The sequence below is a fragment of the Pleurodeles waltl genome, chromosome 10 (genome assembly GCF_031143425.1).
Source record: "Pleurodeles waltl isolate 20211129_DDA chromosome 10, aPleWal1.hap1.20221129, whole genome shotgun sequence".
NCBI lineage: Eukaryota > Metazoa > Chordata > Amphibia > Caudata > Salamandridae > Pleurodeles > Pleurodeles waltl.
Window position 1 is genome coordinate 658292306 of NC_090449.1, and position 22153 is coordinate 658314458.

At 47.2% G+C, this 22153-nt stretch overlaps 1 protein-coding gene across 1 annotated transcript in view; it reads right to left on the reverse strand.

Moving 5' to 3' along the window:
- LMBR1 (limb development membrane protein 1) overlaps positions 1-22153 on the reverse strand; it is a 785226-nt gene that overhangs the window by 559915 nt on the left and 203158 nt on the right. The window contains exon 4 of the mRNA XM_069211146.1: positions 4032-4171. Coding sequence (XP_069067247.1) covers positions 4032-4171 — 140 coding nt within the window. The remainder of the gene's footprint in view (positions 1-4031; positions 4172-22153) is intronic.

Here is a 22153-nt window from a genome sequence, read left to right on the forward strand (position 1 = left end):
CCCACACCTCCCCCACCCTGTCCGTCTCCTAGGTCCCGAACTAGCACCTCAGCCACAACATTTCCGGGACCAGTGGTGCCTGTAGTCACCGGAATCTGGAGTGCACCGGCCACCAGGGCAGCCAGTGTAGCACGGAGCCACAGCACAGGCAGTCCCCCACCTGTGAAGCATCAGAGGTTGGCCAGTGCCCGGTGGGAGAGGGGGAAGACTCCAGCCACCAAAGCCGCTCCCAGGGGTCCGGTGGGAGTGTGGACTCCGCTGTGACACCGTCCAAGGTGGGGAAGGGCCACAAGAAACCAGGAAAGTCTGGGAAGAGCAGCACGGCGGAGAAGACCGCCATCATCCCCGCTGCCCAGGAGGCCACCTCCAGCACCAGCCCAGCTGCCCAGGACAGGACCGCCAGCACAGGCCCACCTGCCCAGGACAGGACTGGCAGCACAAGCCCAGCTGCACCACCGTCTCAAGCACTGCTAAACAGGGCACCGCCGTCTCAAGCACTGCTAAACAGGGCACCGCCGTCTCAAGCACTGCTAAACAGGGCACCGCCGTCTCAAGCACCGCTAAACAGGGCACCGCCGTCTCAAGCACCGCTGAAAAGGGCACCGCCGTCTCAAGCACCGCTGAACAGGGCACCGCCGTCTCAAGCACCGCTGAACAGGGCACCGCCGTCTCAAGCACCGCTGAACAGGGCACCGCCGTCTCAAGCACCGCTGGCCCATGAGCGGCAAGGGCACTGACGCAACCGAGTCCGTCACAGGGTGAATGATGCACTCTGGGCACCATGCCCCCCTCCAGAACCAGTGGAGTATCACATCCACAATCCTCAGTCCTTGGCAGGATGAAGCACTCTGGGCACAAGGCCCCCTCCAGAACCAGTGGAGTATTACATCCACTACCTCAGTCCTTGGCAGGATGAAGCACTCTGGGCACAACGCCCCCTCCAGAACCAGTGGAGACTGTCATCCTCTTGAGAGACTGTGGCTTTGCACTCCCCAGGATTGAACAGTGGGCAAACCACCCACTGTAGAGACTTGAGACTGTGGCTTTGCACTCCCCAGGATTGAACAGTGGGCAAACCACCCACTGGAGAGACTTGTGAGACTGTGGCTTTGCACTCCCCAGGATTGAACAGTGGGCAAACCACCCACTGTAGAGACTTGTGAGACTGTGGCTTTGCACTCCCCAGGATTGAACAGTGGGCAAACCACCCACTGGAGAGACTTGTGAGACTGTGGCTTTGCACTCCCCAGGATTGAACAGTGGGCATGTGGCCCCCTCATGGATTTGACGTCGTGCACTCAAGCGGCTGAGGTGCCCCCCCCTTTCCCTCCCCCTGAGGTGCCTGTTTAGTTGCTGTCTGATGCCCCTGCAGTGTTCTCTCCGTCATGGTCGGGGATCTTGTGTGGGCCTCGCCCATACCGTGTGGTCCCAGTGTTCCACGGACTTTATTAGAGCACTACCTGGACTACTATGCCTGGTATATATTTTGTACATGGTGTATATATATATGTTTCTGACTACTTGCTTTTAATATATTACACTGGTTACACTCATTTTCTATTGTCTTTGCATTCTTCCGGGGGTTTTGGGGGGCGTAACTGTGATGTATTGATATGCATTAGTGTGTGTTGTGGTGGGTGAGGGTGGGGGTGTTGAGTGTCCCTGTTTTTTCCCTCCCCCCTCCCCTGTGTCGTAGGTGCAGTACTCACCATGGTCTTCGCCGCTGCCGTTCGTGCTCCTGGTAGAGGAGCAGGAAGACTATTGCAGGTAGAATTTGGAGTTCCGGATCCATGGCGTCCTCGTTCCTCGTGGGGTGTGTAGAGGTGAGCGTTTTTCCTTCGAGATTCCTGTTTCCGCCGTGTTTTTATCCGCGGTGAATCCGCCCCGGAAAAGGTGGCGGATTGGCCTGTCATAATAGTTTGGGTGGTACATTGTCTCCCGCCTGTCTGTTGGCGGTGACAGCCGCGCTGTTTGTTTGTACCGCCGTGGCGGTCGGAGTGTTAAAGTGGCTGTCTTTGTTGGCGGTTTCTGCCACAGTCGTAATTGCAAATTGTTTACTGCCAGGCTGTTGGCCGTCTTACCGCCGCTTTAACACCGACCATCAGGGTTGTAATGACCACCTTTGTCTAGAGTTTGGAAGAACTGCATTCTGTCCACCATTTCCACTCTGAGGCGGGCCGGGAAGAGCATCACATAAGGGATGTTGAGCTGCCAGAGCTTAAATTTGGCCTCCAGAAATTAGGAATGTTGTTCTGGACCTCCCTAGAGAAATCTGGGAAATTCCAGCTGTTACTGTTCTCTACAAAGAGTTCCCCCTCGTTGTCTTGCTTAACACAGGATATGGTCACGATCTCTGTAGTGGAGTACTCTTGCTATTACTGGCCTCGGAGCAGCTCTCAGGAGTGGGGGGTCTCGCTGGTACTCTGTGTGCCCTTTTCAGTGCAAAGAAAGGAGACAGCGCTCCAGGTAGTCCACCATGTCTCTTCCTTCAATGCGTTCTGGTAGCCCGAGCACACTGATGTTATTGCGGCATGACCTGTTTTCTGTGTCTTCTGCTCTTTTTTTTCCATGGTGGAGATCCTTATTTCCATAGCCGCAGTTTGTTAGTGACCTCATTTATCGCTGGTAGATAGTTTTTACGGTCTTTTTCAGCAGTAGTGACTCCCTCAGCTAGTCAGTGATGGTCATCTCTTAATATTTCCACATCAGTGGCCAATGAGTCAATTTTGGCCTCAACACCTCTCTAGAGGCGGTGATAGCTTGTAATATGTCCTGAAGGGAGGGATTGTCTTTGGTTCCTTGATTGTCGATCTGCCCACCACCCTCGTTAGATGGTGCATTGGGGACTTCGGGACAATCACCCTCTGGTCTCAGGTCCTTATTCTTGGATTTTTCCCATGCTTTGTGATGTGGCAGGGAGCCAGGATGCCCCCCTCGTCAAGTAAGGAGCAATGTGTATGCCATATCTCAGTTCCCATCAACTGGAGGGACGGGGACTGCTGAAATGCAGTAGTTGACAAGTAGCACAAGGAGGGGGTGACAGGTTAAGCCTCCCCGGTCATGGTCCCACCACGAGGGGGAATGGGCAACCCCTGCCTTCATGGTCACCTCACTTGCAGGGTATCTCGCCGGTCCACCTCAGTGAATCAGCCAGGTCAAGTAGTTTTAGTAGTAGAAGTTCTCCCCAGTGCAGATTGGAGGTTTTCCCCCCATCCGGTATAGAAGAGCAAATCAACATTCACCCTTACCCCAATGTAATGTCAAATGCGATCTTCAAGGAGTGAGGTGTGCTATTGTCTTAGAACCTATGTGATGTCATGGACCATGGCAAGTCAAGTTGACACAGCCCAGGCCCAACATGTCTCTGCCAGCGTGGGGCCTAGTTAGTAATAGTCTGTGCTCTGGCCCACTGTTTCTGCTTTCCAAGGCACAAACCCCTCCCCTTGCTCTGGTCACCATCTTAGGAATGCCTTTCTCCTCCATTGAGTCCCGGTGCTCGCCGTCGCCAAGGGCTGCAACTGTATTGTTGGCTTTTGCCTTCCCTGCAGGGTGGTGGGGAGAGGATCCCAACTTTTTTGGGGGGGTTTTGGCAGCCACTTATTTGGTCCGGATAAGGCCAGATGGGGTGTGACAGTAGGCCCTCTCTTGCTTTCCCTCCTTGCCAAGTGGGTCTTATAAAGTGCTAACTGCAATTTACTTTGGAGTTGATGCACCTATTTCAGTCTAAAAGAGGGGTGGTTACTACAATTATGTCAACAAACATACAATTAATGAAAGAACTGGACCATGGCCTTTAAGAGCTCTCTGAACATTTACGGCTTTGCTATATTATTCTGCTTGATCAATGTCTGGGAGTTAATCAACAGCTTAATATGTTTGTGCTGTAAAGACATCAAGAGATTTTCATATCAGAGAAATATTCATTTCAGATCACTGACACCCACTTAGAGTATAAAAAGCCTTTATTGTTCCTTTCACTTACTTGTGAACCAAATTTAAGCAATATTAGCAGATGATTAAATATTACTTACCATGGATTAGCGAGCCATTTAACCACTTAATATAGTAGTTTTGGGGGATGGAAAGCAGAATTTCATTGCTGATGATTGAGAAGGGAAGAAGCAAGACTGCACCAGCGGATACAGCAAGGGTGAGCGTGCTCAAGAAGAGGCTGAAAATGAAAACATAACATTAACAAACCAAAACGGGCACAAAACGCCCATTCAAGTGACACTTAACATTTGAACTTATTATGCAAAACTGAACTTTAAAATGTTGTTACCTCTAAAAATATATATATATATATTTTTTTAAATCAAGACAGTACCATAATATAGCATTGCAATAATGAACAAGTTACTTATCTCCGGTGACTACTTTTCTGGTACAGAAGGTAACCATGTATCCCTCACCTTCAGAATATTCCCATCCATCAGAATTGATCCGGAAATTTTTACGTAGTAATTAACCCCAGCACACAACATATTGTCGTATTATGTTATCTCACTGTGTTCTGTCACACATGAATGTGATATTGAAACCAGTAAATAGACGACATCTGTACTTGCGGGAGTCAGTTTCTTTCTGGACCTCATCCGTGCCAACAACTGTGGAGTTCATAAAAATCAACCACATAAGTGTGTAGAATCTTTAGAGATGGAATCTTATTAAGGTTGGATTGATTGAGACCATTCCACAGAACGGGACAGAGATATAATCTCTATATAATATAATATAATATAATATAATCTGTAGTGAGATCGACTCTACAAGGAAATGCGCTACCAAAGGGAACAAATTTGTTCTTCTGATAGACTTCTAACTAGATATTCCTCACCTTCTGAATATATACCATCGCAGTAACTCACAGGTGGTGGGACTGTGGAATGGCTCAGACTATAAAATCCTGTAGGACAGATCGGAAGAAATGCCGGTCTCGCCAGACCTGGCTTTCCAGGAAATATTGCTTTGTGAACGTGTGGAGGGAAGCCCACATAGCAGCCCAGCAAATGTCCATGACTGGAACATTGTGTGCGAACACCGAGGTAGCAGCCTTCACTCTGGTGGAGTGAGTAAGCTTTTGAACTAGCTCCACACAGACTTTAATATAGAAGACAATCCATCATCCACCATGGTTTTTTTTGTAACGCCTTGCCGTTCTTCGTTCCAGACACTCAACAAATATTTGGTCATCCCGTTGAAATTTCTTGGTCCTCTCAATTAAAAAAATAAGGGCCCTTTTAGTATCAAGAAGATGCAGCTGTGTCCTCCCTTTAGATAGATCAGGTGGCGCATAAAATGTTGACAAAGTGATGGATTGCCCCACATGAAAGGGCATAAATACCTTTGGTATTAATGCAGTCCTTGTTCAAAACAATTAGAGGAGGAAATAACAATGCCTGAAGTTCACTGACCCGCTTGGGACATGTAATGGCAAGAAGAGTTAGCTGGACTGGAGAACATGTGCTCATCCAGATATTCCATTTACAACACTCTTCTCGCCCAGTCTGGAGACACTAGGACAGCCTTGGCCCTTGCTCTCTTGAGCTCCTTAATGTATTCTGGGCAGGACAGCTAGGGGTGTACAGGAGTCCTGAGCCCCACTGACTTTGGAACTTCAACGTAATAAGCTTGGGCACTGTGCGGTCTCTGTGGTGGTGAACACATCGAGCCAAGATTCTACCCATTATTGGAAGACACCCTGTGCCACCACTGTGTTTAATTGCCATTCAAGATCTGCTAGGCAACATCGGCTGAGTTTGACCACTCTGTCACTTAAAGATCAAACCAGGTGATGTGTTACCAGGGAATGCTTTGTGCTTTCAGCCGTTTTCAGAGATGAACAGCCTTATGGCATAAGGCACACAACTCCCCTCTGCCTGGTGTGTTGCAGTACCACATGGTGGTCGTGTGGTCTGGGAGAACCTGCACTCATTCCTCCGCTGGAGACCACAGCCCTCTGATCTCCTGCTCTCCCAGATGACCCCCTCACAACCCAGTAATGATGTATTCATCATAATGGTCAGTTCTGGGTGTGGCAGGGAGAGGGTTCTGATGGCAGTCCAATCACAATCACTTCAAATTCCATAGCAGAGCCTCGATGTGTCACCTGATATGGTCGAAAAGCAGGATGCATGAGGCCAAGAGGCCTAGAAGTCCCAAAGCCGAACTCATTGAGACCCAGTCTGCAGGTCCTGGACTTGTGGAGGTGGAAAAATATGCACAATATGTAGGATGGCTCCAATAAAGGGAATTGGTTTTTAAGGACTCAGGTGTGACTTTGGCACGTTGATGCAGAACCCAAACGATCACAACAAATTAGCCATCATCTGGAGGTGGGTCGCGACTGTGTGAGGTAAGTCCGCCTTCAGTAGCCAGTCATCAAGATACCAGAAGAATAAAATTTGCAACCTTCACTGATGGGCTGTGCCCACTGCCATCTCCTTTGAGAACACCTGAACTTGGGCTACGGTGAGCTTCTCGAACTGGTCTTTCCTTAGGAAGAAGTTCAGAGGGTGAATATCTAGAATGGGACGTCCTTTTCAGTATCGGAAATTAACAGGTGTAACAATCCATTCCTATTCCTAAAAATAACACTCTCTACATTACTCACTTGTCTAAGAAAGCGAAAACTTCTGCTTGGAGTATAGACAAGTAATCCTCAGGGAGATGCTGTGTTGTGGGTGGTATGTCTGGAGGATGGAAAAGGAAGGGTAGGGAGTACCGTGTTCCAAGATCTGGAGCACTGATTGATCAGAGGTAATACTTCTCCATTCAGGAACATAACAGGGTATTAGACCTCCAACCAGGCTATTGTGGGTTGACAGAGTTAAATTTAAAGGGGTTTTAATATGACTGCCGAGGGGGGGGTGGTCTGGGGTCTTCATCAGGACCAAACTGGTAGACACCTCTCAAGGAAAATAAAATATATGTGGAACAATATCTTTTGTGGCCACTGCACCCTGTCAAGAAGTTTCTTAAAAGCCCACCGTGAATTCTGTTGCAATATTCTAAACATGCCAAGAACAGTGCTTTTTATGTCCTTTGCTCCTAGTTGGTAGGAGTGGGAGAATTTTCTGAAATTAATCAAGCTGATGCCTTTGACTACTGCATTTTCTCTGGTACAATCAATATAAAGCTCAGAGCTCTTTTAGGGTCCAATCGGAGCTAAGAACATTGGTAAGGTATTATTCTGATCAACCTGTAATGGCAAGAAGAATGCTTAGGTCTGCAGAACCAGTTTGTCTTAGAAGGTTATGTCCACCTGACAGAGAATGTGAAGCTCACTTACACACTGTACCTATGTTATGGCAATGAGGAACATCGTCTTGAGAGTACACATGAAATATGGGACAACCAAATTAAGGTCTCAGTGTGGCATGTCAAAGGAAGAGGGAGTATACAAAATGTAGTAGGCCTTTCAACAAACACATCACAAATGGTGATTTAAATAATGAAGAATTATCTGGCAAAAACGTTGAAAGAGCTGAAAGATACCCTGTGACTGTACCCAGAGCATAGGCTTGCCAAGTGATAAAACAAACAAAACGTCAGAAAAATTTGCCTGGGGTGGGGGGGGGTTTGTCTTCAACAGCCAGTTGTCGAGTATGGGGATCTCCAAACGTTGCTGCTACCACTGCCATCACTTTCATGAATTCTAAAAAGGCACTGGCGAGACTAAACGGGAGCACAGAGAGCTGAAAATGCTCCTGTTCCATGATGAACCACAAGTAGCACCAATGGGGCTGCATGATTGGTATATATTAATAGGCATCTTGCAGATCCACAGATTCAGTGGTACTATCCAGTCTTCAGGGTCGACAGCACACAAGACCTGGGCCAGAGAGAACAGTTTGAATTTGTCCTTTTGGTAAAAAATGTTGAGGGTGCAGGTTTAAAACTGGACGAAGGCCTCCATCCTTATTCAACATCAGAATGTTATATAAATAAAAAAACAACACACTTTTGCAGGCACCCTCTCGATAGCCCCTTTGGCCGACAGGGCTTCCACCACGCTAAAGGGGTTTGGCAGGATGGAAGGGGGCCGGGGGCTCAGTAAACTGAAAGGCGAGCTGCAGTGACTGCGGGGTCCCTGGTTGCCTCAACCAAAAAGCTGCTGGACACCTTGCTGGGACTGAAGTGACTCTCAGTATGTGGCAACTCTGCAGAAACCGGAAAAGGACCAGTTGGGTTGCTGTGGCTGGGGAAGAAGGGAAGATAGGCCCAGGGCATGTGCTGAAAACCTACTCTCTTTTGGCAGCCCTGCAGACCAGAAGAACGAGTTACTTACCTTCGGTAACGACTTTTCTGGTGGATACATTAGCTACCTGTGGATTCCTCACCTAATGAATACTCCCATGGCGCCAGCATTCGACGGAAATCTTCTTACTAGTCTCTGCACGTCGACGAGGACGTCACTCTAGCCCACGCGACGCCGTCTGACGTCATACAGGCAATAAGAGGTCCTCGACGACGTGCGGACGTCCGTACCAATCATTTTTTACGTGCATGAGAACAACCAGGCAATGCAATGAAAGAGCAAGGCAACATCCCATTATATTGTAAAAATACACAACATTGCATGAATAACTGTAAATCTTTTATATATATATATATATAACTCTCTCTTTTTAAAATATATACACACATCAAGTATATACACAAAGATATATACATATATATAAATATATTATATACAACATCTATTGCACCCTCAAAGACCAAGAGGAGCGCACTCAAGGAATACTTGGTAAGACCAGAAAGGCAACGGGGAGGCGGGTGGGACCGTGAGGAATCCACAGGTAGCTAATGTATCCACCAGAAAAGTCGTTACCGAAGGTAAGTAACTCGTTCTTCTGATGGATACAACTACCTGTGGATTCCTCACCTAATGAATAGAGTCCCAAAGCAGTACCACGCCCGGCGGTGGGTGCCTAAATGGTCAAACCAAGAAATCCTGCAGCACTGACCGTGCAAAATGGCCATCTCTTCTAACCTCAGAATCCAAACAGTAATGTTTTGCAAAAGTGTGAAGGGACGACCAAGTTGCGGCCTTGCAGATGTCGACCACAGGAACACCCCTGGCCAAGGCCGAAGTGGCCGACTTAGCTCTGGTGGAATGAGCTCTAATGCCCTCAGGAGGATCCTTCTTTGCCAAAGAGTAACAGATTTTAATGCAAAGAACAACCCACCTGGATAGTGTTCTCTTGTGGACTGCCTTTCCTCTCCTCTTGCCCACGTATCCAATAAACAGCTGATCCTCCAGCCTGAAATCCTTTGTTCTATCAATAAAGAAGCTCAACGCTCTCTTTGGGTCCAGACGGTGCAGTCTTTTTTCCTCTTTGGAAGGATGAGGCGGAGGATAGAACGTGGACAAAGTAATTGCCGGAGCCAAATGGAAGGGTGAAACAACCTTCGGGAGGAAAGCAGCCTTGGTCCTCAACACCACCTTATCCCCATAAAAAGTTGTATAAGGGGGCTTTACTGATAAGGCCTGCAACTCACTCACTCTCCTTGCTGATGTTATAGCTATCAGGAAGACTGTTTTTAAAACCAAATACCTTAAGGGGCAAGAATGCATAGGTTCAAAAGGGGACCCCATAAGAAAAGTCAGGACCAAGGACAAATCCCATTGCGGCATAACGAATGGCTTTGGAGGATATTTATTTAGAAGACCTTTCAGGAATCTGATAACAATAGGGGATTTAAATAAAGATGGTTGGTCTGGAAGACATATGAAGGCTGACAAGGCCGATAAATAACCCTTAATGGTAGCCACTGCACAACCTTTCTGCGCTAGAGACAGAGCAAAAGACAAAACGTCCGATAGATGAGCATGCAAAGGATCAATCTGCCTCTCTCCACACCACGCAACAAATTTAGACCATCTATTAGCGTAGATAGATTTAGTGGAGTGTCGCCTGGCCGCTAATATAACATCCACTACCTCAGGTGGGAGAGAGAAGGAACTCAGGTTGCCCCGTTCAATCTCCAGGCATGTAGGTGCAGACTCTGGAGGTTGGGGTGTAGAACCTGCCCCTGCGACTGCGAGAGGAGGTCTGCCCTGAAAGGGAGACGGAGCGGAGGGCACATTGAGAGTTGGAGAAGGTCGGAGTACCAAACCCTCCTTGGCCAATCCGGAGCTATTAGGATGACTAGAGCCCGGTCCTGGCGAATCTTCCTCAATACTCGAGGAATCAAGGGTATGGGAGGAAACGCGTAAAGCAACTGGCCGCACCAGGTTATTTGAAACGCGTCCCCCAACGCTCCCTGCATCGGTTACTGGAGGCTGCAGAATAACGGACAATGCGCGTTCTCTCGAGTGGCAAACAGATCTACCCGAGGAAACCCCCACCTCTGGAAGATTAAACGGACTTGATCTGGATGGAGACGCCACTCGTGGTCTGCCGAGAATTGGCGACTGAGACTGTCCGCACGCACGTTCAAGACTCCGGCCAGATGGTTTGCTATCAAGCAAATCTGATGGTCCTTTGCCCAGGACCATAGTCGAAGAGCTTCTCTGCAGAGAAGGTACGACCCCACTCCTCCCTGCTTGTTTATGTACCACATCGTGGTAGTATTGTCCGTTAGGACCTGTACCGACTGACCACGAAGGGAAGGGAGGAAGGCCTTGAGAGCCAGACGTACAGCCCGTAACTCTAACAGATTGATGTGAAACATCTGTTCCTCTGGAGACCAAAGACCTTTGATCTCCAGATCCCCCAGATGAGCTCCCCACCCTAGAGTGGAAGCATCCGTTATGACTGTGGCCACTGGTGGCGACTGCTGGAACGGCTTTCCTTGTGAAAGATTGTTGCTTGCAATCCACCACTTCAAATCCACAGCAGCATCTCTGGAGATCTTGACAGTACTCTCTAGATCCCCTTTGTGTTGAGACCACTGCCTTCGGAGGCACCACTGAAGAGCCCTCATGTGCCAGCGAGCATGCGTGACCAACAGAATGCAGGAGGCAAACAGACCGAGCAGACGAAGGACCTTGAGGACTGGAACTACCACTCCATTTCGAAACATTGGAACCAAATCCTGAATATCTTGAATCCGCTGAGGCGGAGGAAAGGCCCGACCCAATGTTGTATCCAGTACTGCCCCTATGAACAGGAGGCGCTGAGAGGGCTCTAGGTGAGATTTGGGCTCGTTCACCGAAAAACCCAGGTCGAACAACAACTGGGTTGTTGACTGCAGATGATGCGACACAAGCTCCGGGGACTTGGCTTTGATCAACCCATCGTCCAAGTAAGGGAATACTGCTATCCCCTTCCTTCTGAGTTCTGCCGCAACCACCGACATCACCTTCGTGAAGACTCGAGGTGCTGAAGTAAGACCAAACGGAAGGACCGCAAACTGATAGTGTTGCGATCCCACCACAAACCGGAGATACTTCCTGTGTGACTTGAGTATCGGGATATGAAAGTAAGCATCCTGCAAGTCGACAGACACCATCCAGTCTTCCTTGTTCAACGCCAAAAGCACCTGTGCTAGGGTCAGCATCTTGAATTTTTCCTGCTTGAGGAACCAATTCAAGATCCTCAGGTCCAGAATTGGTCTCAAACGACCATCCTTCTTGGGAATCAGGAAATACCTTGAGTAACATCCTCGACCCCTTTCCTGCTCTGGGACCAACTCCACCGCGCCCTTGGAAAGGAGGGCTTGTACCTCCTGTTCTAGCAACAGGAGGTGTTCTTCTGAACAATAAGAAGGGCGGGCGGGATGAGGGGCGGGAACTCCCGAAAGGGAAGGGTGTAGCCTTTTCCCACAATACTGAGAACCCAAGTGTCCGTTGTAACAGTCTTCCATTTGGTGAGAAAATGCTGTAATCTTCCCCCTACAGGAGAGGAGTGAGTGGGAAATGGTGGAAGCCTAAGGCTGCTTCCCCTGCTGCACCCCGCCAGAGGATGAGGAAGAGGCAGAGTGCTGCTGAGAGGCTCCTCTGGTGCGGACCCTACCTCTCCCCCTGAAAGATCTATAGGGATGGGAAGAGGCAGGTTGCTGATATCTTCCCCGAAAGGAAGAGGAGGAAGAGCCACGCCCAAATCCACGAAACCTCCTGAAAAATCTGAAAGAGGCCGTGGAAGAAGGAGCTTGGAGCCCTAACGACTTAGCCGTGGCCCTGCTTTCCTTAAAACGTTCCAAGGCCGAATCAGCCTTGGCTCCAAATAGTTTGTCCCCATCAAACGGGAGATCCAACAATGTGGACTGTACATCTGCAGAAAAGCCCGAGTTACGGAGCCAGGCCTGTCTCCTTGCCACCACAGTTGTGCCTATTGCTCTGGCTACCGAGTCGGTGGTATCCAGTCCCGTCTGGATAATCTGGGTCGCAGCAGCCTGGGCATTTGAGACAAGATCCAAAAGACCCTGGGGAAGCTCTGTAAACGATGAAGAAATGTCATCCATCAGAGCATGAATATACCTCCCCAGGATACAGGTTGCATTGGTGGCTTTTAACGCCAGACTGCAGGACGAAAAAAATCTTCTTCGACTGCGCCTCTAGCTTCTTTGAATCTCTGTCCCCAGGCACCGTCGGGAAAGAACCAGGCGCTGACTTGGATGAACAGGAGGCCTGCACCACCAAGCTCTCCGGCGTAGGGTGCCTAGATAGAAACCCAGGGTCAGTCGGAGCCGCCCGATACCTCCTGGCCACGGCTCTGTGAACTGCTGGGGAAGATGCCGGCCTCTTCCACACCTCTATCACCGGATCCAGCAGAGCGTCATTAAATGGCAACAGAGGCTCCGCCGCAGCTGAGGCCGGATGTAGCACCTCTGTTAAAAGGTTTTGTTTAGCCTCCACCACCGGCAAAGGCAGGTCCAAAAAACTAGCTGCCTTCCGTACCACTGCATGAAAGGAAGCAGCCTCCTCAGTATATTCCCCCGGGGACGAAAGATCCCACTCAGGGGAAGTGTCCAGCCCACTGGCCGACTCCAGTCCACGCAGCCCATCACCCGAGTCCTCTAGCTCTCCTTCCTCCAGGGCTCGTTGGTACTCCTGCTCTTCTAATACACGGAGAGCACGTCTCCTGGAATGAAGTCGCTGTTCAATACGCGGAGTCGACAATGCCTCCGCCGAAGTCGAAGATCGGCGCCGATCTTCAGAAGCCACCGACGCCGCGTCCGGCGCCACAGGTAACTTCGGCGCCGACAAAAGAGCAGCTGAAGCAGATGGACCCACCGGAGTCACAGGCCGAAATCCCGACTTCGACGTCGACGGGATGGAAATCCCCGGGGCCAATCCTTCTGAAGCCACCGGAGCGGCCACCGGCGCCGACACTGGCGCCGAGCCCACGTTCCCAAAAGGGAGAAAGGGCATAAAGGGTGCCGGCCGAAGAGGCGCAGGATCACCCAAAGAAAAGGCCAAAGGCCCAGCCGGAGCACCCCCTGGAGCCATCTGTTGGAAGATGGTATACATCGCATTCAAGAATGCGGAACTATCGGCTCCAGGGGTGGGAAAAGCCGGATACTGAGGTGCCTGTCTCGGAGGCGACCCCGACGCCGGCCTCGGCGTCTGCACCGGAGAAAACACCTGAGGCTCAAATACCTCAATCACCAACGCCTGTCCAGGTGAAGTTGGAGACGCCGGAGAGGGCAACGGCGTCGAAGGATGCGGCGTAACCGTGGGACTGATCTCCCATGTCCTTCGGCGCCGATCCGAAGACCTGGAACGAGTCTCCTTCGAATGACGCCGAGATTCTCTACGGCGCCGGGAGTCTCGATGACGCCGATGTCTTGGAGAAGAAGACTTCTTGTGATGCTTCTCCTTCGATTTAGCCATAAACAGCTTCGCCTCACGTTCCTTGAGGGCCTTTGAATTCATGTGCTGGCATGAATCACAAGTCGAGACGTCGTGGTCGGAGCTCAAACACCAAAGGCAATCGGAATGAGGATCCGTCACCGACATCTTGCCTCCACACTCACGAAAAGGCTTAAATCCAGACTTTCTCTGCGACATTATTACCACAGCGAAAGACTACGCAGCAAAAATACACTGTAACCAAAAAAGTAACAGTTGCTCCCTCGAAGATAACCGTTTCGAATGCACGGAAAAAAGGGAACTGACGTCCGCACGTCGTCGAGGACCTCTTATTGCCTGTATGACGTCAGACGGCGTCGCGTGGGCTAGAGTGACGTCCTCGTCGACGTGCAGAGACTAGTAAGAAGATTTCCGTCGAATGCTGGCGCCATGGGAGTATTCATTAGGTGAGGAATCCACAGGTAGTTGTATCCATTAGAATCTGTGGTCTTTCCAAAAATATGAGTCTTCCCAGAGGTCATGTCCATCAGGGACAACTGGATATCACCCTGAAGCACCTGTTGATCGCAGCCAAGCATGGCGGTGAATGGCGCCACTAGTGCCAAGAGCTTGCCCGATAAAATTTGTAGTATCCAGGCCACAAGGAATTGCAAATTTGGTAGCATTGTGGCTGACGGGGATGGCTCAGGTCAGGAAAGGGCAAATGTCTTCCTAGACAGCTGGAGATTCTTCAGCAACCAAATCCCAGAGACCGTGGGAATAGCGGCCCAGCAGCCAACTTACATTGACTGACATAAGAGCCAAACTAGTGCAAAGGTACATGTTCTCTTGGATTCCCTTTCCGGGGCAGTAGTCGGAAAAGTATCTAGGCTCTTCTCAAAGGTGGAAGCTTGCACCACCATGCTTTCAGTAGAGGGGTGCTAAGACACAAAGGCAGTGGCACACGGGGCAGGTCCCTGGAGTCTCACAATTAGGCAACTGACTCGGGGCCCAGAGCAAGGTTTTGGCTAAGCCTCTAGTAGGTCATCACTGATTAAGAAGAGTCTGACAGCACTTAGGCACAGGTCTATAGTGATAGCTAGAAAAATAGATAATACTTGTGAAGGGGAGATAACACCTGCAATCACCGTCTACAAAGCAGTGGCAGTAACGGCCTCAATTTATGGTGCTGAGCTTTGGGGACACACCAACTCTAGGTGTCTGACTACGGTAGAAAACCGGTTTATTCGGAACTTCCTGAAGTTGCCGATGAGCACCCCTCTCACTCCGCTCAGATTTGACTTAGCCCTAAACGAAATACACAATGAAATTGCATTAAGACCTATAATGTATTGGATTCGTCTTTGGACCTCAGAGGGCCGGTCCACTCTTCATACAGCACTAGATGAATTTCTCGCAAATGATAGCGTACTAAAGATCCCTTGGTTCAGACACATCAGAGACACGTGCAAACTTCTCAAAATGGAGGAGGTGTGGAGTGCTCCCCATAATTTGGCAAAGGAAATAAAGGAACGTGTAAAAAGGCGCTACTGGGAGATCATTCTGACTCAAATTTGGTTAAAAAATCATGGTAGTCTGACTTTGCAGTTCTTAGACCACAAATGTAGCCCCAAGTTTGAGACCTACATGGATAATGTAAATCCTCCCTACATTAAAACACTATTTATTAAGTTCAGACTAGGGACCCTTCCGCTCAAGACATTTACAGCACAATGGAGATCGGAGGACTGTAATTCAACATACTGCCATCATTGTCAAAAGAGTCACTCGCGCACTTTATGTTTTTCTGCCCTAGATATCTGGTACCTAGGAAAAAGTGGATTGCTCCATTATGTAGGGCAATCGGGATAAGGGAATGGAATACGGCATTACGACTTTTAACAACTGACACAAATGATAAAATAGTTTCTTCTGTTGTGGGATACCTGCGAAGTGCATGGACAATAAGAACAAAAGAATCATCATAAACGTGTAATCCCAACACATTGTTTTTAGACTATATTCATTTAATACATCAGTTTTTAACCGGATGAAGTTAAAGCCTCAAGGGTCTGGATTTGTAGATTTAAAGAATAATGAAGAACTGTATGTTTTTATAACCCTGTGACCGCACTATTTATCTAGGGTTCTTAAAAAGTAAATTATGTAATTTTCTCTTTTTTATACCAGATAACGGAGATAAATGACAAAATTGGTTCCCCAGTGGTGAGGTTCTTTAAAAAAAAAAAATAGGAGACATGAACTAGAATTCTTATAATCGCCTGTTCTTAATAACTTGGTTTTAAGATTATATTTATTTAGTTTGATAAATTTTAATTGATTGAAGCCAAATTTTAACGATCTAATATTTCTATACGCCGTGAGATTTTGTAAAAACAAAAATGTTTAAAAACAATGCTGTTTATATTCTTATAATTTTTAAAGTGTCATGTTTCCTAATCATGCTATGTCTTGTATTGTCAACTTTTATGGCTTATAGCCGAAATAAAGTTATAAAAGAAAGTGTTTCATTAAAAGCAAGTAGGGACCCAGCAGTGGTTTGGTTTACCTCAGTGGGAGTACTTCAGTAAGAACATTGGTTTTTATCTATATGGTAGTGAGATGGAGGACGAGGACTTTGTCCACCCTCTGCATAACCACTGCATAAGAAACACTCTTCAGTGAAATGACCAGGTACTGAGATAAGGCCTGAATCAGATGTGTCAAGACCCCTGGCATTCTGGAGGCCATCATACCAGTTTTCTTTATGATAGGATTGGGCAATTTTGTCTCCTGCGTCATAGTCATTATAGGAATCCTTCCCAATGCATGAGATCTGCCTTGTGGCATGCTAAGCTGGTCAGGTTGCGGTTCAGTGAAAACCAACTACTTGTGGGCTTGGTTGCAGTTGAAGCAAAACTAACTTAGAGTCGAAAAGAAAAATGGGTATTTCATCTTTCAACGCTGGTGAAAATGACTACAGGTGTTGTTGTTCAGGAACGGACATCAATCATGGAGCCAGAGGATACGTCAGTGCGGGAGCCGGAAAAGCCCTATGATGGGTTTAGAGAATCAAATGGTGCAGAGGGCAAAACCACTGGGGGTATGCCAGATGGATGGTCTCTCGGTCTTTGGGCCAGAGGGAGTCAGAAGGGATCCGAGGAGTTAGAGCATGGCCTCGAGGAGCTCTTCAATCTGTCCCAGGATCGCAGTCAGACCTCAGGTTGTGTTAAGACAAATAGCTGAATGGGCTCAGACCTTGACGACTTAGGGAGCGAGAATGAGCAGCATGGCAATGCTAACAAATCCGTTGCTGTAAGTGCACACCCTGTACAACATTAAAAAAGTCCCATTCATTAGTATCAGTCCATTTAAAATCTTCTCTTTATTCTTCTTATCTTTTTACAATAGGCCAAACATTACAACAAAAACAGCCAAAGCGTTTCGTCCATATAACAGGATTTCTTCAGGGCCATAAATTCAACTCGTATTAATCAATCATATTCATATTGCGAGCAAAGCATCCAATACACTCAGTATCAAAACGTGAGTTCTTGCAAGGCCACTTTTGATCGCTGAAGATCAGGTAAATAATGAGATATCAGTCCTTCTGTTAACTGTACTCCAGCTTTCTTATCAATTGTAGTCAAACCTTCCAACACTCCTTCATCTGGGGATGCTTCACTGGAAACTTCACAATTATTCACGTGATGTGGAGCAGCTTCGTTTAATTTGAAACTATCATTTTGTAATTCTGGCTCCATGAATATCAAAACAGAGAGACTTTCGCCATTCATGGAGCGACTCCTAACTGGGGAATGGGATGGAAACTGATGCTTGTCTTGAACTGGTCATAATGAGGAGCCTTGCAATGCTTGGTGACGTAGAGTTTCACCTCATTGTCCCTTATGGCCTTTGGGCCCACTGATGCACAGTCACTGCAGGGCTTCGAATTGTGACTCAACCCCAGGCACCACAGAAACCTGATGAAAATCTGTCACAGATATTTGCTTGGGACAGCCCTTACAGGATTTAAAATGAGCAATTTTGGGAGGTGACATTTTCCTTGCACAGTCTAAAATTTCTGAGATAAGTGGTCCCAAAAAGATGAGAGCTAATGCCAGATCCGCTATTGCTGGCAAGTAAAGAAAGGCATTGATGTCACTGGGTGGCAGTAGCGCGTATACAGGCTTCAAGCATCATTTCCAGAGTGGAATGGCCTCGGTGTGCAGCCGCACCGTGGTACTGCTGAAAAGTTTCTGGATCCTATCTGACACCTAGGTAATATTGAAAAGGTAAGGAATCTGCAGTTAGAAGCCTCAGTCAGAAACTTTGCTGCACACACTTAGACAGCAGTTTCAGGTATTAAAGTGTCTGGGTCTCTTGACACAGAGAGAAATATCTCAGTCTGGTGACTTAAAGGCAGTTACAGCATAAGATGGAAATTGGCTTGTGGGTTAATCATACTGGGACAGTGGATAAAGATTTTGTATGAAGACAGGATCTATGTTCCAAGATACACTGCATGTGTAAGAGAGTATTTTGAACTTAGCATGTGATTCAAACAAAAGACAGTGAGTTTTTTTTGTTCTGAATGGCTACTACTGCAACATGTTAAGGATTTACCAATAACTGCCTGGTTCTGTAGCGTTTGCCATGTACAAGCTTTTTGGAACCATCTGTGGACTGCCTTAAAATAATTCAGCTAACCCAACACAAGACCTTATCTACTCCATCTGCTGCTCAGTTTGCAGTAGCAGGGTTTTCTTAAGAAAGAGTAGGTCTATAGTTGTACCTTTCACTACTGTTTAAATTGGGGATGTAAATTACAGATCTTGATCAAATATGACCCACAGGTTTCTTGTCATTTGGCTGCTGTAGCTTGTGGGTGATTCTTAAGGATGTTTGTCTTGAACGGTTTCTCATCATATGTTGTCAAAATGTTTCTTAATCATTTCATAACTGACAGAATCATTAACCTTACTAGTCTTTAGGATTAGAGGCCCACAGGAGTCCCCTTAGCAATGATGATGGTCAACACACGTCAGCTATTTTATCAGTTGTGTAGCCTGCACCATATCTGCCATCATTCTGTGGCCAAAAACAGGTACCCAACATTATAAGGTCCTAGGATTAAGATACTACTATCCAGACACAATAGTTGAAATGTTCTGGATCGTTCTCCTAGAACACAACAGAGGAATGAGCTTTCTAGATAGTACCACCACAGAAACCATGGCGGTAGGCCCTATCAGTGCCAGGGAATTCCTTCCCTGGCACTGATACGGGTCTCCTCCGCCCCGAGTCCTCCCCCTCCCACCCCCCATATATACACACATACATACACACCCATACACACATTCACCCATGCATGCATACATACATACACACTCACTGCAAAACTCACAAACATACATCCAGGGACACATGCACATACACACACACCCATTCAGGCACACACGCACTTCACACGCATGCACGCGTTCAAACACAGTCACACACACCCCCTCTCCTGTCGGAGAACCCGACTTACCTGCTTGTAGGGGGTCCTCTGCCAGACTGTATCGTGGAACTTGATACGGAAGCCGGTGCTTTGCTGGCGTGGCGCTGCTGCAGGCCGCAGCGCCACCTTACTGTCGTCTGCCACCATGACCGTCGCCGGAATTCTGCCAGCCTTCTGGCAGAATTCCGACTACTGTCATAATGCCGTGGATGGTCAGTAGCCACAGTGACGGTATGTTGGCGGCCGTCGCCATGGCAATAGGTGCTATTTGACGCCAATCTCATAAAGAGGGCCTAAGTGTTTTTTCCCCTGGAGGCACAATCGCAGCCCCAGGGCAAAGGAAAAAACACAATGTAATTCTCAAGGTGTCGGCCATATACGCCAACCCTCTGTGGTCCCTAATTTTTATTTTTTCAGAAAAATTAGTGCTTCCGGGGTTTTTTTTTTTGGGGGGAGGGGGGGGGGGCATGGGACAACACGTCCTTAAAAAAAGGAAAACAATTTGAGTTACAAAAATGTTTTATAATCTGCAGATTATGCAGAAATTGCATTTTATGTGACTTTTTTTCTTTATTTTAAATAAATATGTGTTTTCCCCCAAGGGGCCATTTAATTGTGCTCCCAGAGGAAAAGCACACATTTATAATAACAATGTAAAAAATGCCACATAATCGTGATCCTTCAGAATCTGTAGATTTATATAGTTTCTAGCTAACATGGGTCAAAAATGCGCAAAAACGTGGCAACATGCTTCCATGCAGTGGGAGGCCCTGACAGGTCATCATTCAGTTTAAAAAAAAAAGTTTTTTAATGTATTTGGATACTACACTGGAGCTACTGAGGTCGACTCTTTGCCCAGGCCGTATTATGTTATTCTATCACAAAAAAGTAATGTTGTAAAAAAAAAAAAGTGCAGTATTATGTCACAAAATTTGGCTTTTCAAGCTACAAAATTTAGTCCATCCTGTGGCATAATTTGGTCTTCTTCAGCCATATAATTCTAGAGAACCAGGTAATAGTACTGTGTGCTCGGGCATGCTCCTTGTAAAAACTCAAAGTGGCAGGGGCTACTGCATGAATATGTGCTTTTTGAAAACGAAGGTAGATTTTTGGTTTTCAGGGAAATTATTTTTTATTCTGGTAATGGATCCGAAGGTCCCCCAAAAATAAAGCTTTGCCATGACTAAAGTATGCTGTGGTATAGGGTATGTGGCAAGGTGAAGTAATACTGTGACTTTTGTTTGTCCTTTCTTTAGTGTCTTTGAAGAACCTGCAGACTCAGGAAACCAAATAAGTAACTTTGTATTTATATTACTGTTGCACACATAACCACACACCAATCGACTTGTTTAGAACAATTATTTTGCCTTCTATGTAGGACAGTGTTTTAGAAGAACAGTTTTAGCCAGTAGCAAAGATGTTGTCTCAATAGATGTCGTCTTGATGGATGACTGCTACCCAGGCCCTAACTTAGGTTGTGCAGAACAGCTCTGAGGCAGAACAGAGACTGAGACAGCAGATACTGAGACAGCAGATACTGAGACAGCAGATACTGAGACAGCAGATACTGAGACAGAAACTGGGGGAGAGGAAAATGGAGCAGAATCAGGAAGTGATTTTTCAGTCTGCGGAGTTCTATCCGAAGACCCATCTTCCAGCTAGTCTGAGGGATATGATCATAGTCATGCTTCCCCTTCGCGAGCACAGACTGTGCAACAGGGAAACCATAGCAGGTTAAACCAAACCAGAGAGCAGGCACATGTGGCAGCAAGCACAAAGTACTCGCTTGGCAGCGCCCCAATTTCATTTCAGCCCAAATTCCACCCTTCTCTGGTGACGCTGAATGTAAAGTAGATATGACCAATATTTTACTAATTGACTACGTCGACCTTTTTTTGGATGTTGACTTCCTTGAGCAAACTGTACATCAAACAAATTAGCATGCCGAACTATTTCTGAAGGAGCGTGAAGGCATCTAGGCCTCATTCAAAGGCAGATCAGTGAACTCCCTCTTCACTTGAGGAGTTGGAGATATTTTTCAGCCTTAAGTTTAAAATGGGGTTAGTGCACAAACCAAGCCTACAGTCATACTAGTCCACTCAGACAGTTTGGGTAACCTCCCATCTTACCGTACATGAATATAGACAGTTTTTAGGTTTTGCAGCGTATGCTGCATTTCAATGACAATTCTACTGTATCCAAACCATGACAAGTTGGTTAAAATTCAGCCTGTTGTGGGACATTTGTCTACCAGGTTTCCAGAGATTTATACTCCTAGAAAGAACTTAGCCATTTATGAATCCTTGATACTGTACAAAGGGTGGCTGCTGTTCAGACAGCCCATTGCTAGCAAAATAGCTAACTGTAGCATCAAGTTGTACATGCTGTCCGAGAGCTCTACTATCTATGTGTACAGCTTGAGTGTATATACAGGGAAGGACTCCATTCTAAACCCTGTAGGTTGTCCTCCCAGGCTAGGAGTCACAGAAAAAACTGTATCACCAGTAAACCAGTAACTCCTTCACAAAGGATATAACCTTTATGTAGACAATTTCTATACAGGATTAGAATTCTTCAGTGAGCTGTACAAAGCTGGACTTGTGGCATGTGGTACAGTTCGTTGTCGCGGCAAAGGATTCCCGCAGGAGCTTGTTTGTAAGAAGCTCCAGAAATCTCAGAGCAATATGTTGCGTTCCAATCAACTGCTCGCAATCGTCATGATATGTGCGTCCTCACTACAATTCATGATGAGGGCACTTCCCCATCACAGTTTGGGGTCAAACTGCTGAAGTTCACAAGCCCACCTTTATACTTGATTACAACAGGTGCATGAGCGGAGTGGATAAGAATGGCCATGTTCTTCAGCCATTCAATGCGAGTCATAAAAGCTGCACTTGATATAAGAAACT